The sequence below is a fragment of the Petaurus breviceps genome, unplaced genomic scaffold, assembly GCF_028583685.1.
Source record: "Petaurus breviceps papuanus isolate PSGF00001 unplaced genomic scaffold, PetGlider_PUasm1.0 90845, whole genome shotgun sequence".
Classification (NCBI taxonomy): domain Eukaryota; kingdom Metazoa; phylum Chordata; class Mammalia; order Diprotodontia; family Petauridae; genus Petaurus; species Petaurus breviceps.
In genome coordinates this window covers 21,766,719-21,783,899 of record NW_027187359.1, presented here as the reverse complement: position 1 = coordinate 21,783,899, position 17,181 = coordinate 21,766,719, and the positions used below count along the sequence as shown (strand labels likewise).

The 17,181-nt window shown below is 40.3% G+C and overlaps 1 protein-coding gene across 1 annotated transcript in view; it reads left to right on the top strand.

Moving 5' to 3' along the window:
- Positions 1-1,459: 1,459 nt before the first annotated feature.
- LOC138149208 (polycystin-1-like protein 2) overlaps positions 1,460-17,181 on the top strand; it is a 124,762-nt gene continuing 109,040 nt past the window's right edge. Inside the window, exons 1-4 of the mRNA XM_069072232.1 lie at positions 1,460-1,708; positions 5,737-5,922; positions 7,973-8,083; positions 9,890-10,037. Coding sequence (XP_068928333.1) covers positions 1,564-1,708; positions 5,737-5,922; positions 7,973-8,083; positions 9,890-10,037 — 590 coding nt within the window. The 5' untranslated portion in view covers positions 1,460-1,563. The remainder of the gene's footprint in view (positions 1,709-5,736; positions 5,923-7,972; positions 8,084-9,889; positions 10,038-17,181) is intronic.

Below are 17,181 nucleotides of genomic sequence, written 5' to 3'. Positions count from 1 at the left end.
GTCATTTTTTAGTCGTGTCTGACTCTTTATAATCCTATTTGAGGTTTTCTTGGCAAAAATACTGGCATGGTTTTCCATTTCCTTCTCCAGCTCATTTTACAGATGAGGTAACTGAGGCAGACAGGGTTAAGTGACTTGTCCAGAGTCACACAGCTAGAAAGTGTCTGAAGCCAGATTTGAGCCCAGAAAGGTGAGTCTTCCTGACTCCAGGCCTGGCACTCTATCCACTGCCCCAACATTTATATAATATTTGCCATGAACCAGACACTGTGCTAGGTGCTTTATAATTATTATTTAATTTGATCCTCACAACAATTCTGGGAAAGTAGGTGCCATTATTATCCCCATCTTACAGATGAGGAAACTGAGGCAAACAGAGGTTAAGTAATTTGCCCAGAATCACACAGCTAGTAAATGTCTTAGACCAGATTAGTTCATAACAGATCCAGGATTCCAGTCTAGCTCTTCCTGAGGCAGGGTGGTAGAGTGAGTAGGGTGTTGGAGTTGGAGCAGGAAGATGTGAGTTAGAATCCCATCTCAGACATTTACTAGTTGGGTATCTCTGGGGAGGTCACTGAACCTCCCTGAGCTTCATTCCTCATTTGTCAAATGGGATCCATAAATTCATCTTCCTTGCAGGGCTGTTGTGAAGCTCAAATCAGATGTTGTCTGTTAAGCACTGGGCAAACCTTAAAGCAGTTTTATAAAGGCCCACTATTATTGATTAAGGGATTCCAAATTGAGTTTTTTCCATCACACAGCCCCTTAGCAAAGAAGCAAATGGAGTATCCATTTCTCGAAATGTATAGCCAAGGCAATGCAGATTCTGACAGTTGAGTCATCAGGTATGTTTACAGATTTCTTGCTTTATAACTTCTATAATGGACAATTTCTACACATTGAGCTTCCAATCCTATAGAAAAGAATTAGACACTGGGAGAAAGCAAGATGTACATATATAAATGAATACAAAATGCATATGTGATAAACTATAATTTGCTATGGAAGGGCCACTAGGAGTTGGGGGAAGATGCTTCAGGAAGGGCCTCATGTAGGAAGTGGCCCTTGAACTGAGCTTTGAAGAAGGCTGGGAACTCTAAAAGACGAAGGGAGAGGCAGGAGATAGGATATGGAATGTTCCTTATTCAGAACAACATGCAGATCAGTTGTCTAGGAGGAAAAATATGTGAAGAAACATAATGTGTAATAAATCTGGAAAAGTAGGCTGAAGCCAAATACTGCATTTCTGTGTGCCTAAGAGTGAGTATAGCTCTGAGATATTTTTTTTGGATATGGCCAAGATATCAATTTGTTTTATTTGACTATGCATATTTGGGATAAAGGTTTTATTTTATTTTATTTTTTGGCCAGTGGGGGAGAGGGAGAGAGAACAGGTTTTTGATTACTGGAAAATAAATTTAAATAATAAAAGAAAAAAAAAGAATGAATAGCTCTAATGTATATCTCATCTTGCTAGGTATAGGAAGGAGTAACCTACACTTTTCTCTTTAACTAAGTCCTGACAACTTTGTTTCCATTACAGGATGGATAGTTTGGTTGGACATGTCCAATATAAGCTACAGCCACTGGCATGAGGACCAGCCTCTTCCCTTCTTAGCCAGATGTGGCTACATTATGAAGAATTCCCACTATGAATGGGCTGCAGTGGATAACTGCACTCAGGAGTTTGCCTTCATTTGTGAATTTGGTAAGCTTCCAACCAGGGTTTATAGAATCACACCCTCCCCCCCTCCCCCCGCCTTTTCCTTGGTGCACATGCAGGCAGACATATACACAAACATGTCTACTTGGGTAACATTTATGTGCTCTTATAACGTCACAATTTCTAAGCATTCTGTGGGTTCTGCCCTTCAGAGGTGTTTATGTTTAATTCTGCCATATTAGGAGATTCCAAGGAAATGTTTACTTAACATTTTGCTTCGAATGAAAGTAAAAATGTGTATGTTCTAAGGTAGTTGGTACACTCTCCACTAACAGTGATGAAAACTCCCCTTAACCTTAGTATTGTAGGTGTACCCCAGAATCCACCTAGTTCAACTCCATCATTTTGCAAATAAGGAAACTCAAACTCACTAAAGTTAAATTACTTGTCCAAGGTCACCCAGTAAATGACAAAGGTGGGCTTTGAATGGAGGTCCTTTGACTCCAAGACCAGTGTTCTTTCCAGTATGCCTCCCTTTGAAGCCAACTTGTTGATAAACTGAACTAAGTTGATTTTTGGAGTTAGGAAGACCAGAGCTCTATCCTGGAGCACTGCCATCACTTACTAGCTATGTGAACCTGGGCAAACCCCTTAACTTCTCTCAGTTTCGGTTTTCCTCTGCTGTGAAAAAGAGATAATAAGATAATAACAGCATCTACTTGACAGTGTTACTGTGAGGATTAAATGAAGTAATATATGTAAAACACTTTGTACAATATATAAATGTAAGCTGTTAGTGATATAGCTATATGCTATATATGATCATATGTTAATGTAAACTATAAGCATTATTATGTATTATGATATATATATACACATGTATATAAGATCTATATAAAACTATGATGTAGCTAGGTGGCACAGTGAGTCAGACATGACTGAAATGACTGAACAACAGCAACAAATATAAAACTATATAACTATGACCACACACACATATATATGTAGCTACATATGTATTTGTATATATGTGTGTGTATATGCACATATGTAATATATAGTCTATCCCTATAAACCTTTCCAGATTAGTAGGGCTTTAAGAGCTTGTGCTCTGGTGGCATAGCCTTTGAGAAGACAAGGTCACTTCTACACCTTGATAAGGTATCAGAGGAGGACTTTAGTGGAGTCATTGTTTTAAAATCAGTCCCTTATGCCCTGCCCAAGGTTGATGGTTTCTTCACTGGGGTTGGTCAGAGGCTGCTTTTCTCTCAGTCCCTGGCTGAGTGAGGAAGGGACTTGGCAGACCCTGCTCACTATCCTGCCGGCCCTTGCCAGGAGTGAGGACTACAATATGAGATGATGTACAGATGACTATTGCTTTGGGGAATCAGGTGGAGGCAGACAAAATGTCATTTCCCTGATTCTCTCTATATGTTAATACCCAGATCAACATTCCTGGCTCTTTATTCTTGCTCTGGAAACCAGTTTCAATCCTTTGAATCTTGGCACTTTAGAAATAGCTTTGAATTAGTGGAAAATAAAAGAATTTAAGATTTAAAAATTCTTGCCCCACAGATCAATATGTATGTGCGAGGGTTAAGGAGTAGAGAGTCTTCTTTCTGCAGTTGGAGGCCTGCTTTTTTGATTTGCTCTTTGTCTACTCCCAGTTCAAACCAGTCTCTTCTCTGCAGTACCCTTCACCCCATCCGAAGATTTGCCTCATTACTGGCACGCCTCAGTCCCTTTTCTGGTGGAGTGTGGCAGCAGTGCCCAGCTAGTCCTTCTCTGGCTAAGGCAGAGTGTTGGCCTGGTGTTGAGGTCCTCACTTACTATTGGTGCAGTGCCCATTCTCTTTGCCTAGTTTCTGGTCCCTTGCAGTCCAGACTATTTCCTTGGATCCTAGACTTTTGATCTCCTTCCATCTTTGACATAGCTCTGATTTCTAAAGCCTTATGAGGCCACCTGACTGTTATTACTGCCCAGCTCTGATTTCAAGTACTGGTAAAGCATGATATAGGGGAAAGAGTATTACCTTTGGAGCTCAGTCTTGGGTTTGAATTTCAGTTCTGCCTGTATCACCTGTGTGACTTTAGGTAAATCTCTTAACTGCTCAGAGCTTCATTTTCCTGATCTATAGAATGTCAGGCTTTAGCCTTATGACCTTTAAGATTCCTTTTGTTTCTAAATCTATGATCCTGTGATTCTGCAACCCCTAATTTAATGGCTAATCTGACTTCTGATCCCTGGCTCTTTTTTTGGCTAACGCTTTGGGGTCCTTCTTTGTGTTTAGCCTATTCCTATGTAATATTCTTTGCCTATGAACTTACATCTCTGCATGAGATATTCAGCCATTCCTAGTTCCTTATTCATCATCTTCAATCTATTGCTACCTATATTTCTGGCACCAACATTCCTGACTATTTTAGGAAAACCAGGCCAAAAGACTGGGCTACCTACTTCTATAAGCTGGGCTACTACTATAAGCTGGTTGTAGGCAGTTTGGGGAACTTGGGAGAGTTTGGTGCTCTCATCACAGTTGTTGGTACTAGCTGATTCCTTCCTTCCCCACAGATTAATGTATAAATGTCTTCTCTCTTCCATTGGAGGTCTGGCCAACCTAAGGCAAACTAAAAATATATATATATACTCCCCCTCCTGCCCCCAAAGACCGTATTTGCCGGATGTGTAGAGGTCCATGGCTATATCTTAAAAACCAGGTCACCCAGATAAGGAGGGGAGTATTCAATTCTGCTATAATTAGAATGAGAGAAGAAGAACATTTATAGGCTCAGTTAGCAGTGACGCTCATTACTGATTACCAGTGAAGCTACCTAAGTTGATTCCTGTTGTACCACAAGCTGACCAAGAGTAACATGTTTGATGGGGATATTCTCTGTCTTAGAGGCTGAACAACCACCTCCTGCCACTCTTGATCACTTGACTTGGGTTCTACCTTCAGCGTTAGAAGGGAAGAAAATATTTTCCTTGGTATTCTGGTATTAATTTTAGGGCTCAGGGGTCAGAAGAGAAGGGCTCAGAAAATCTTTTTTTGAAAAAAAATTTTTTTTCTGAACTTAAACAGCAAAAAAAGAACATTTCTATACAGAAAGAAAGACACAAAAAAGGGATTCTGTATGAAACTGTGAATCTCCATTTGATTCTTGCTTTCTTTCTTAAAAAATTACACACATATGTAATACGTTTTACATGTTACTTTAAAAACTGTCTTGCTTGTCCATGTTCCCTTCTGACCTTCAGAAAGTATTTTCAAAGATACAATAATTAATGATCATGTGGTAATGGAGTTATCATTACCTAACCCTTTTGGTATTCTCTGTGCTAAAGATCTCAAGAAGCTTACACAAAGCCCAAGACTTGAGATTCTCTATAGCGAGCATAATATCATGGAGCTGAAATGTATCTTAAAGGCCATCTACTGCAAATCCTTAATTTTATAGGTGAGGAAGCTGGGGATGATTGGTGAACAAATTTGACCCAGCTCATATGGGCAATGAGTAGTAGAGCTAGCATTCAAATACATGTCCTCTGACTCAAGAGATCCATATAGCACAAAAGAAACATTAAAAAAAGACACACAATGTCTTTTTTATCTAGTGAAAGTGCCTAGCACAGTGCCATACTTGCCCATCCTGTGTGACTCTTATCCATTTCCTTCCCTAGGTTAATCAGAGGGGTTCCATTCTGCATGCTAGGAGCCTTCCTCACTTTCTCTCAGCAAGCTTTAAATATTGTAGACATTTAATAAATGTTTGTTGAATTGAATTGAAAGTTAAAAAAAAAAACTAGACTCCCTAGAGTTGCACTGCTCTAGGATCTCCATTGGCATTCATTTTCTTTCTCCTGCCAGCACAATACATTCTGCAGTAGAAGGTCCAATTTAGACCTGACTAGCCCAGAAGCAGTTACATCAGCTTTTATAGCTGTAGGCATCCCAGTAGGGGAATAGGTACCCTCCTATGAGTTTTTAACAGAACCTGCTGCCTCTCTGTCCTTATATAGGCAACCTGGACTTCCTAACTGTGGTGACAGAAGTTTTTTTTCCTTGGCCACAGGGTTTGGCCAGAGCCTAGCTTGTGAAGGTTCCAATGCCACCATGCACTGTGGCTCAGGAGAAGTCATTCAGATTGATTATGGCTTCTATGGACGGCAGACTCCTTATTACTGCACCATGGATGCAGCTATGCCTGCAGAGCAAGAGGAAGAGTGTGGTGGGATCAGCATTCGAGATGAAATAGCAGGTGAAACTCTAACTGAAACTTTGTTCTAAGGGGAACAATTATGTCAGCAACACCCTTCCATGGAAGGAGAGTATTTGACAGAAGCACTCTGTTCTGGGGGGACAGATATAATGGGGACACTGATCTGTGGTTCATGTATGAAGGGGGTACTCTGTCCCAGAGTAACATGGGTGACAGGGAAATTCTTTATGTTAGAAGCAGGATGTGAGATTTTAATTAATAAGCTCAGTGAGAGGTGCAACTAGATAAAAGTTTATGGGGATAAAGATATGGTGTTTTTAGTGCAGTATAAGTCAGTAGTGGAATGAGGAATATCAGGCTGGAGAAGAGAAGGCTGGGGGCCATGGTTACTGTCTCCAAGTAGTTGAAGCGCTATCCTGTAGAAGAGGGACCGGGCATGTTCTGTTTGGCCATAGAAGGCAGAACTAACAGCAATGAATAGAAATTGCAAAGAAGAGACAGATTTAGGTTTAATGCCAGAAAAAACTTTGTGGAATGGGCTTTCTTGGGTAGTAGTGATTTTTCTCTCACTGAAAGTCTTTAAGAAAAAGCTAGATTTCTTTTTAATGATGAGTTGAGCTTCATGGTCACTAGCATCCCTTCCAAGTCTAAAATTTTGTGATTCTATAAAGCACAACATACAGCCAAAAAGGCTAATGGTAGAAGCAACCACGTGGCTCAGTGAATAGAGTGCTGGGCCTGGAGTCAGGAAGACCTATGTCAAATATGGTCTTGGACACTTACTAGCTGAGTGACTCTTGTCTGACTCAATTTATTCATCTGTAAAGTGGGGATAAAAATAGCATCTACCTTCCAGGATTGTAAGATAATTTTTGTAAAGAGATTTGCAACCTTAAAGCACTATATAAATGGTAGCTATTGTTATTGTATTCTTCTTATTATTATTCTACCTTAGGCTGCTTCACTGAGAAGCAGAGTGTGCAGAACAAGGGTTAAACTACAACTAGGACATTATGTTTTATTCTGGCTACCATTTTTTAAGAAACATGTTGACAAGTTGGAATGTGTCCAGGCTAAGACAGCTTAGAAGGTAAGGGAAAATGCTATATGAGGTTTGATTGATGGAAGTAGGAATATTTCTCACATAAAAAAGAAGACAGGGGAACATGAAAGTTATCTTAAAATATTTGAAGGGCTATTATGTGGAAGAGGCCCTAGACTTGGATTGATTGACCCCAGAGAGTAGAACTAAGACAGTAGAAGTTGCCAATTAAAAGTAAGGAAAAATTTTCCTCCAGTTAAAATATCCAAATTAGAATGGCCTCACTGGGAAAAGAGGTATGCTGGAGCCAGCTCTTGTGGCTCAGACGACCTGATTGTTAAATTTTTAGGGGAAGTATTTACACCTTAGAAATAGCAAGTGCTACAAATCAGAGTTTGATTTATTGTTCTGTTGATTATCTGGATTTAAGAAAGTGATGGAGAAAGTTATAATAAAAGTTAAACTTAGAGAGGTATCATAGGAACATTGCTATTGGATTTGGGTTTTTTTCCCTAATTCCCAGAGATCTGATCAGCATTTACCAGCACACCTCTCATTGACAGATTCCTCCTCAATGAGGTATTTTGGCAGAATGACCATTTGTCAGAGATTTTAAGGAGGGAACTCCTGGACAGGTACAGAATTGATTTAGATAGTCTCTGAGTTCTCTTTCAACTCTGAGATTCTGTGAATATAGAACTCTGACAAAACTATTAATTTGTTAACATGCAGGTGCCCCATGCCACTGAACAAAAGAGTTTTGAGAGCAGATCTCCCATTACCCCCTGAAGCTTAGCTCCAGGCCCTCTTAACTGAAGTGGATCCAACTTCCTTTGTAGAATTTCTGGGGCAGGTGTCCATCAGGGTTCCCCTGTGTTCCTTGAAACTCCCCTTTTGCCAACAAATACTCTTTCTGCCTTTGGCACAACTGGTTTCCCTCTTCATTGATGATGATTCATTGTAACTGTCAGAGGAAAAAAAATCTTTGATTTGTTCTCCCTTTTTCTTGCATGTCATACCTGTCCCTGTGGGCTACGATACTCCCAGGACAGTGCCATGGGCTGCAGGCATGCCAGGTGGCAGCAGATAGGGCATTCTTTGGAGATATGTGCCCTTCTCTTGGCAGTTACCTTTGGATCCAATACCACTGTGTCGAAGGTGAGTGATCTAAATGGGCTGGGGGTGAAAGGACAAGCCAGCGTAGCTCTGTGACTCATAAAAGGATGACCAATTGATTCCCAGAGTACCTCCTCTCACTAAACATCAACAAGTCTGGGTTTGAACCCCAGATTTTCTGACTCTAGCACTCCTTCCAGGATACTACCTTCCTCTAGTCCTTGTGTGGATAAAGGAGATTTCTGTTAAGACTTAGCTACTTTTTCTCTGTACCTGGGTTCTTATATATCTTTTATTCTAATCTCTATAAAATAGTTAATGATAGGCTATTTCCAGATAGGAAAAAATTTCTTTAGGCTACCAGGATGGTTAACCTTCTGGGTTAACCTTCTTTTCCATTCTGATCTTTGATGCTCAAGTTTACATGAAAGTGGGTTGTTGGGTTTTTTTGCTTTTTTTGGAGGGGGAAGGTAGGGCAATTGGGGTTAAGTGACTTGGTCACTCAGCTAGTAAGTGTGTCAAGTGTCTGAGGCTGGATTTGAACTCAGATCCTCCTGACTCCAGGGCCAGTGCTCTATTCACTGTGCCACCTAGCCGCCCTCCAGGCTTATTTTAGAAAGGCACACAATACCTAGGCATATGGCATATAGGTATATCACAAACAGAAGTTATGCTACTAAAAAAAAAACAAACAAAAAACATGTCACCTCTGATTTCAGACAGCCCTCCTTTTATTTGATCCTTAATTAAAACAAACGTGCTCACTGTGATTTCTGCCTGAAAAACTTCGACTTTATAACTCCAAAGAAAAGCATCCATTTCTTTCAAAGCCATTATATCCTGCTTCTTCCTGAGTATTATATCCCATAGCTAACCTCTGTCATTACTAGTGATGATGAAATGGTGTGTCCTTGTATTCTCCAGGCATTTGTGTTCAGTTCAGTTTTCAGTTCACTGTACCATCTAACTGCTTCTAATAAAAAGTAAAAAAAGAATGCATAAAGGTTGGTCTATAGACCAGTCATTCATGCAATTTCTAAAAAATTATTAGTATTTATTAAAATAATGAAAGGCAGTATGGCATAGTTGATTAGGTTCTGGACTTAGAATCCAGAAAGATTCCAGGAAGACTGAGTTCAATTCCTTTCTCTAACACTTACTAGCTGTCTGACTCCGGTCAAATTGCTTAGCTTTTGTATTTCTCAGGCAGTTTCCTAGGACTTATTTTCTAGACAGAGTCTGTGATCTGTGTTGATAGGTGTTCTTACAAAAGGAGTTCCTTACACTGATGACAATCATAGATTGTTCCCTTATTTGTCTACTAAAATGACCCCCATCAATATTTAACCACTAATCAGGGGTGGCTAGGTGATGCAGTGAATAGAGCACCAGCCCTAGAGTCAGGAGGACCTGAGTTCAAATGCGACCTTAGACACTTAACACAAAAAACTAGCTGTGTGACCTTTGGCAAGTCACTTAACCCCAATTGTCCTACCTTTCCCCTCCAAAAAAGCAAAACAAAACAAAACAAAACAAAACAAACCTTTAACCACTAATCATAAGTTATTTACCTGAGAACAAGATTTAAAGAAATAAAGAAAATTTGGTGATCATTCGGCTCTGTTAATTGTAGAGGCCTCATTGCATTAAAGTTAATTTTCTGCAAATTGCTTAAGCTCTTACATTGGCCACCCTAGCAAGCTCCAAGTTTCTTCCAAGGTGCTTTTAAGAAGGGCGTTGCCTTTCTCTTCTGGACATTTTCAAACATGTTTGGACAGAGGAGAAGTTTTTAAATATATGGAAGGTAGTTTCATCACAATGACGCTCAGCATTTCCCATGTTTCACAGGTCTGCAAGTGATTGTGCCTAATGCATGTTTCATCTCTGACAATATCACCATCTCCCTTATGTGGCTGCTCTCACCCTATACTGGAAACCTGTCCTGCATTATCAACACTGGTGATGGTACAGTTATTGATCCATATTATCCCCCAAGGTAAGTGAAAACTGGGCCACATTTAGCAGTGTATGTTTGCAGGATAGCTACCAGTCACTTATTTCTGCTGCTGACTAGACCTAAGGCTGCTTAAAAATCCCAGGTAGATTGGGGTGGCTAGGTGGCACAGTGAATAGAGCATGGGCCCTGGAGTCAGGAGGACCTGAGTTCAAATGTGGCCTCAGATATTTGACACACTTACTAACCATGTGACTTTGGGCAAGTCACTTAACCCCAATTGCCCTCCAAAAAGCAAAACAAAACAACAAAAACCCCAAACAAACAAAAAAATCCCAGGTAGACATGGGCACTATTTCATGGCCAATATATTTTGAGCCAGAGCTGTAACTAGCATGAGGAAAATGGGGCTTTGCACCAGGGTGCCAAAGCCTAGAGGGGCATTCTTCCTCCTCTGCATGGGAACACTTCCTCCACGGGAAGGTATGCTTCCTCTCAGTAGCAACTGTTTTCTCTGTGTCTCACCGCAGGGTTCTGTGCTGGTTTTCTCTTGTGCTACCCCACTTCCCAGGCCATCGCTGTGGAACCCCTCTCCTAAGGCCCAACCCCTATGAATGGGGGGATAGCCCTCTCCTAGTGCAACTAAATATTCCTAGTTATAACTCTGCTTTGAGCAAAACATGTCTGCTCTGATATTTGCCCCACTTCATGTATTCATGCATCTGTTTGGGGGTACTAGGGAGAAGGAGCAGAAAGAGGCCTGTTCTTGAGCTAGAATCACAGGGCTTTGAAATCTCACCCCTAGTCTAGAGTGACCTCCACAGGATCTGGGGCTATAAGGGATCTGAGATTATTCAGTCCAGTCTCCCTAATTTTGTAGATGAGGAAACAGAAACCTAGAGAAGTGACTTGTTCATTGTCACACAGGTAACCAGGATTGGAACTCCTTGGACTCCACATCTATTGCTCTTTCTGCCACATCATACTCCTCAGATCTGATGGATTGTAGGGTTCTCCTTAGTTCCAAATACCTTTCCTCTGGTCACTCACAGGGGTTCTTAGTTCCACCAGAAGTTCTACGCAATGTGCAAGCATTTATTAAATGCTTACTCTATGCCAGTCTATGTGCTGAGTGCTGGGGATACAAGTACAGGCAAGAAGGAAGATAGTACCTTCCCTCAAGGGGTTTATGGTCTAATGGGGAAGACCATACTTAAAAGGGAGCTGAAGGGAATGGGGTGGGAAGCTTCCCTACACAGACAGGGGCACTTCCAGAGAAGTGCAGAGCCTGGTGCAGAGTGAAGAAAAATGTGGTAGAGTAGGTAGTGTTTTGGACTGGGGGTCAAAAGACCTGACTTTGACTCTTAGCTCTGACACTAAATTCATCTGTGTCAATTGAACATGTCTCTTGAGTTTCAAGTTTCCTCACCTATAAAAAATTAAGTGGTTGGACTAGATGATCTCTTAAGTTACTTTCAAATTTTAAACTCGTTGTGCCAAGAGCTGTGCCTGAGCTATCCTGGATGCCTCCAGATTCCCCAGCACCGCTAGGGATGGAGTAGGTTCTGTCCTTCTACTCCTCTTCCGGGGGTCTGGGAGTCCTGTAGGCTCTGGCTTCAGCTGAGCACAATGGTTAGCAGGAAAAGGAGGCCCCATAGCTCTTGGGACCATTTAGAAACTCACCATGGTCACACTCCATAGGCCTAGCCTGTAGTTTACCCAGCCAGGGTCAGATAAGCAATATTCCCCATGTTCCCAAGCCCTCAGGCTGCTGGGTCTTACACTGTCATCTAGTGGAAAGGGCATGAAGAAAGAGACCTAGTTTGCAGTTCTGACTGCTGCTTGGATCTTGTATAACCTTGAGCAAATCATTTAACCTAAATGAGCCTCACTTTCTTTTCCTGTAAAAGAGGGATGAGTTCACAAAGAGTTATCAGGGGGCTACTATTTGTCATGAACTAATAGAACTATTCATACCCAGTCATATACTGGAGCCTGCTCAAACCGATTCCCAAAAGCAGATTGTTAAATTTTCAGTGTCAATATTTACACCACAGAAATCAGCAAATGCTACAAATTGGGGCTTGATTTATTTTTTTATTGATTGTCTAGACATAAGGAAGAGATGGAGAAAATGTGAATAATGCCTATTAAACTTAGAAGTATGTAGTGGGTAATTTTATTTTCCTTCTGGAGAGTCAATTATTAAACATTTACCAGTATACCTCATATTCCAGATCCATTTTTGCTTTCTGGGGTTCTCTCTCTTTTCCTGTGAAAAAGCTACTAGGAGCCCAAAAGCTTGCTATTCACATTTAATGAAATTGCTTACTAGATTTCCTTATCATAAATCACTCATACTGGCACACTGCATTAGGGGTCAATCTAAGAACACAACACAACTTTTTCTCTCTACCCCTATCCCCATTTTCTCTCTACACTCCTCCCCATCCACATGTGCTTACACCAAGTCCTTAGATACCTAGCCTTAACTAACACTGAATCTCCTTAATAATTGGCTATCTGAAAAAGATCTGAGGGTGATAGTGGACTACAAACTCAACATTAATAAATAATATGCAGAGGTAGCTAGGTGTAGCAGTGAATAGAGCACCGGCCCTGGAGTCAGGAGGACCTGAGTTCAAATACAGTCTCAGAAACTTAACGTTTACTAACCATGTGACCTTGGGCAAGTCACTTAACTCAAATTTCCCTGCCTTCCCCCCTCCAAAAAAGCAACCCTCCCCCAAAAAAGTAAATAATATGCTATGGTACCTGAAAAAAAAAAGGTCTATGTAATCTTAATCTTCATCAAGAGACATAACTTCTGGGAACAAGGAAGTGATGATGCCACCACACTCTGACCTAGTCAGATCACAGTTGGAAGACTATGTGAGATTCTGGGTATTACATTTTTTTTTAAAGCAATTGGGGTTAAGTAACTTGCTCAAGGTTACACAGCCAGTTCTTTTGTGCGGGTGTTAAGTATCTGAGCCCGGAACCGATCCCAGGTCTCCCCACTCTGGGGCTGGTGCTCTTACTCACTGCGCCACCTGGCTGCCCTTGGGTACTACATTTTAAGATACTAAAAAGTATCCAGAGGAAAGCAATCAGAGTGGTGAAGAGCATCAAATAAGTTCATACTATTTTAGGGATGGTTGAAAGACTTGAGGGATGTTTAGCCTTCAGAAGAGAAGACTTAGGGGAAATAGAATAAGTCTTTAAGTATTTGAAGAGTTGTCATGTAGAAGAAGAATAGAAATTTTTCTCTTTGGCCCTCAAAGGGTAGAACCAGGAGAAATGAGAAGTTGCAGAAAGGCTAATTTAGGCTTGATGTCAATGAAAACTTCCTATCAACAAGAACTGTCCAAAGTGGAACGGGCTTCCTCCCTTACTTGAGGTTTTTAAGCCAAAGGTGGATGACCATTTGTTGTAAGTTGTAGAGGGGATCTTTGTTTAGGCACAAGTTGGACCAAATATCTCTGAAGTCCCTTTGAACTTCGACACTCTGGGATTTGGGGATTCTATCCCTCATTCATCCAACTCACCATCTCAATTCCCTGCCTCTCTTTTTTGTTCTCCTGTTCACAGATTCATAGGCCCTTTTCCAAACTGCCAGAGCATCCAGAAGAGTGCTTGTTGAATTAATTCTAATTTATACAATTTCCTCCCCCCCCCCTCCTTAAACTGCCCCTTTCTGCACCAACCCAGTTGTGCTGACTACAGTGCCACACTTCTTCCTTCCCTACACATGGAGGGAGTTAGTTTCTTTCTCCATATCTCTAGCATCAGGTAAAGAGTATGTCCTATTCCTGAATAGGCCTGGGGAGTACCTGATATCTGTGATAAGCTATATGTTCCTATAACTTCAGACAGCTGTTTCCCCTTTCCCAGAATCCCAGAGGCTGACACTATTTGAGACTTCTGGATGTGGTCTGAGGATGGGCGATCTTAACTTCCCCAAATATTTATTTCACAAGATTGTTGTGAGAATAAAGCAATGTCTTTTTTTTTTTAATCACAGATTTGGAGCTGGGAAGAACCTTAGGAATCATCTAGTTCAACTCCTTAATTTTATTAAGGAGTAGAGGCCCAGATAAGTGGCTTGCCCCAAGTCAAACAGGTAACAGTATATACTGTTGTACATTATATAATGCAACAGGTATAATGTAAAGAATTCAGGTTTGGAGTTAGATGACATCTCTATTCACTACCTGTATGACCTTGGGCAAGTCACTTAAATTATCTGTGCCTTGGTAAAAAGTTGATTTTGTTCTTAGAGAATCTCTTCTAGGGCCAGGTTCGATGATCCTCAAATCCAGTGCTCTTTCTACTACAATGACCAATCCAAAGAACTAAAATTGAATAAGTAATAAAACAAACATGAGGGCAGTGAGGCACATAGATAGTATCAACACTCTGATGCTGAAGTCAGTGGGCTTAGGTTTAAGTCTTCCTGTGTGATGATTCTTGGCACATAGTAAGTCCTTAATAAATGCTTATTCATTTAAGGTATTTAAGTTTTCTTGGCCTCAGTTTCACCATCTGTAGTGTGAGGGAATTGGGCTAGATGGATTCTGAGGTGTCTTCCAGCTCTAAATTTATGACAACATAATATTATTCTTAGTAGTACAGTCATTTCCCTAGCTTCAGCTTCCGAGATTCACTTTTTGTCGTGCGCCATCTATTGACACATCTGTGAATTGACCTTTTAAAATTATCACCAAATGTCGGTTGACTCTCCCATACTAAGACCAAAGAGGATAACTTTTATTTCTAAAGCACATCAGCTAGTACAATTGGAGGTTTAATTAAAGCAAACAAAGCATGGCTTCTAATTGTTTATCATCTCAGGGAGATAGTCTTAACACATGAGAGAACCATTTCAGATATTATTAGAAGTAGTACAGATTGTGAATAGTTCAGGATATCAAAGGACAGAAAGATCAGTAATGAGATGTTAAGGGGAATTTCCTAGAAGAGGTGAAGTTTGAGATGGAATGGGTAGGATTTGAGCAGGATAGGGATAGTCTACTAGGTAGAGAGAATGATTTCCTCCTTTGCTTTCTTTTTTTTTAAATTTTATTTTATTTTTAATTTATGGAATAAAATAAGCATTTCCATAACATAATGCAATAAAGAGACAATTGTACATGAAGCTGCAAACCTACTATGCACAACTTGCTATTATTTTCAAATATACAACAAAATTATCATGTAAATTTCTTTTTTTTTTCCTTCCCTCCCCTCCTTCTACACCCCCCCCACCTTAGAGATGGTTACCATTAGACATAAATGGGTTCTGTACATATCTATATTTTATCAGTTCTTTCTCTAGATATAGATAGCATTTTTCTTCATATGTCCTTTATAGTTAATTTGGGTATTTATAATAGACAAAATAACTTGTTCAATGTCATTATTAAAACATCATGGCTGTTACTGTATAAAATGTTCTCTTGGTTCTGCTCATTTTACTCTTCATTACTGAGAATTATTCTCTTTTTTGCTTTCTGAAAATACTGCCTATAATTACTATGTTCCAGTTTTCTTTTTCATATGAGCTTTTTGGAGGAGAATACGAAAAAGGTATTTTTCTATTTTCCTTGGTCCTGGCAATCCCAACTGGCACCAGAGGCTCATTAAGAGATTGCTTTTCAGGGGCGGCCAGGCCACAGAGAGTAAGAGTACCAGCTCCAGTGTCGGGATGACCTGGGGATCAAATCCGGGCTCAGATACTTAGCACCACACCCAGAAATAACTGGCTGTGTAACCTTGAGCAAGTTACTTAACCCCAATTGCTTTAAAAAAAAAAAAGAGATTGCTTTTCTCAGGTCACCATTTAATTCCCCAACATCAGTATTTCAAGGAACTGGGATGTATGGGGTGCTCAGGGAAGACTAGCACCCCTGTTGTGAGGGCTACTCATCCATCTCTGGTATCCACCTGTCATCTAACTCTCACCTGTGGCTTTGAAAAGCCATAGCATGCTCAGCAGCCACACCCAGTAAGGCAGTCTTGCAGACAGGCTAAACCAGGTTGAGGATAACCAATGGGTGATGGGAACAATTTGCTCCAACGGCTATGAAGGTGGCTGAATTTATATGGAACTCTGAGAGCTTGGTTAGACATAAAAGATGCCAAAGTCATCCACTGCATTCCGGGCCACCAATAGTCACCTTGAATTTGGTCTTGCCACTGGACTTGGATGGCTCTGGAAGAGAGAGTGAGGCTGATTTTGTGCAATTCTGCCTCACTTAACTCTAATTCACTTGCAAGTCAAGAAATCACCTATGAGGTCACTGGTTTTCTTTGAAAACAGATGAGCAGCAATTTCAAGGAACCATGTTTCTCTCCATGAGGGTACACTCCTTAATTAGGAGAAGGGGGAGAAGGAAATGAACACTTACATAGTATCCATTACATACCAGGCACTCTTCTAGGCACTCTTACAAATATTAGCTCATTTGATCTTTGCAACAATCCTGTGAGGTAGGTGCTGTTATTACCCCTATTTTATAGTTGAGGAAACTGAGGCAAACAGAAGTTAAGTGATTTGCCCAAGGTTATAGAGCTAGTAAGTATCTGAGGTCTTCTTGGCTCCAGGCCCAGGGCTGTGCCACACTTAGCTGCCTGAATATTGTTGTTGTTGTCATTTATTATTACCTCATTCTTTTCATATTTTTCAATGAGGTTTAGATAGAAATGGTCCCGAGACAAGTCATTATTCCGCTATTACCCTTTTATATTTAATATTCTGCAAACTATTGCAAGGCAGATAAATTGGCATAATTATTATAATTATCCATTATTATCATTATAATGAATATATTTAATGATTTAATAATTATGACATAATTAAATATAATTAATAATGATGATGACAATGACAGCAGCTCCCATTTCTATTCTATTTCAAGGTTTAAAAAAATACCTTCCCAATCCCACTAAGAAGGCATATGTAATTATTATTTGCTCCATTTTATAGAGGAGGAATCTGAGGTTCAGAAAGAGAGTGACTTGCCCCAAATTTTATAATTAGTAAGTATCAAAGTCAATATTTAAAGCCTAGTCTTCTGACTCTTAAACCAGGACTCTTTCTAACAAATCACACTGACTCCTTCTCTCTCTACTGAGGTGGATTCCAATCCCATTGGGTCTTAGTAGACAGTTAAGTGAAGTGATA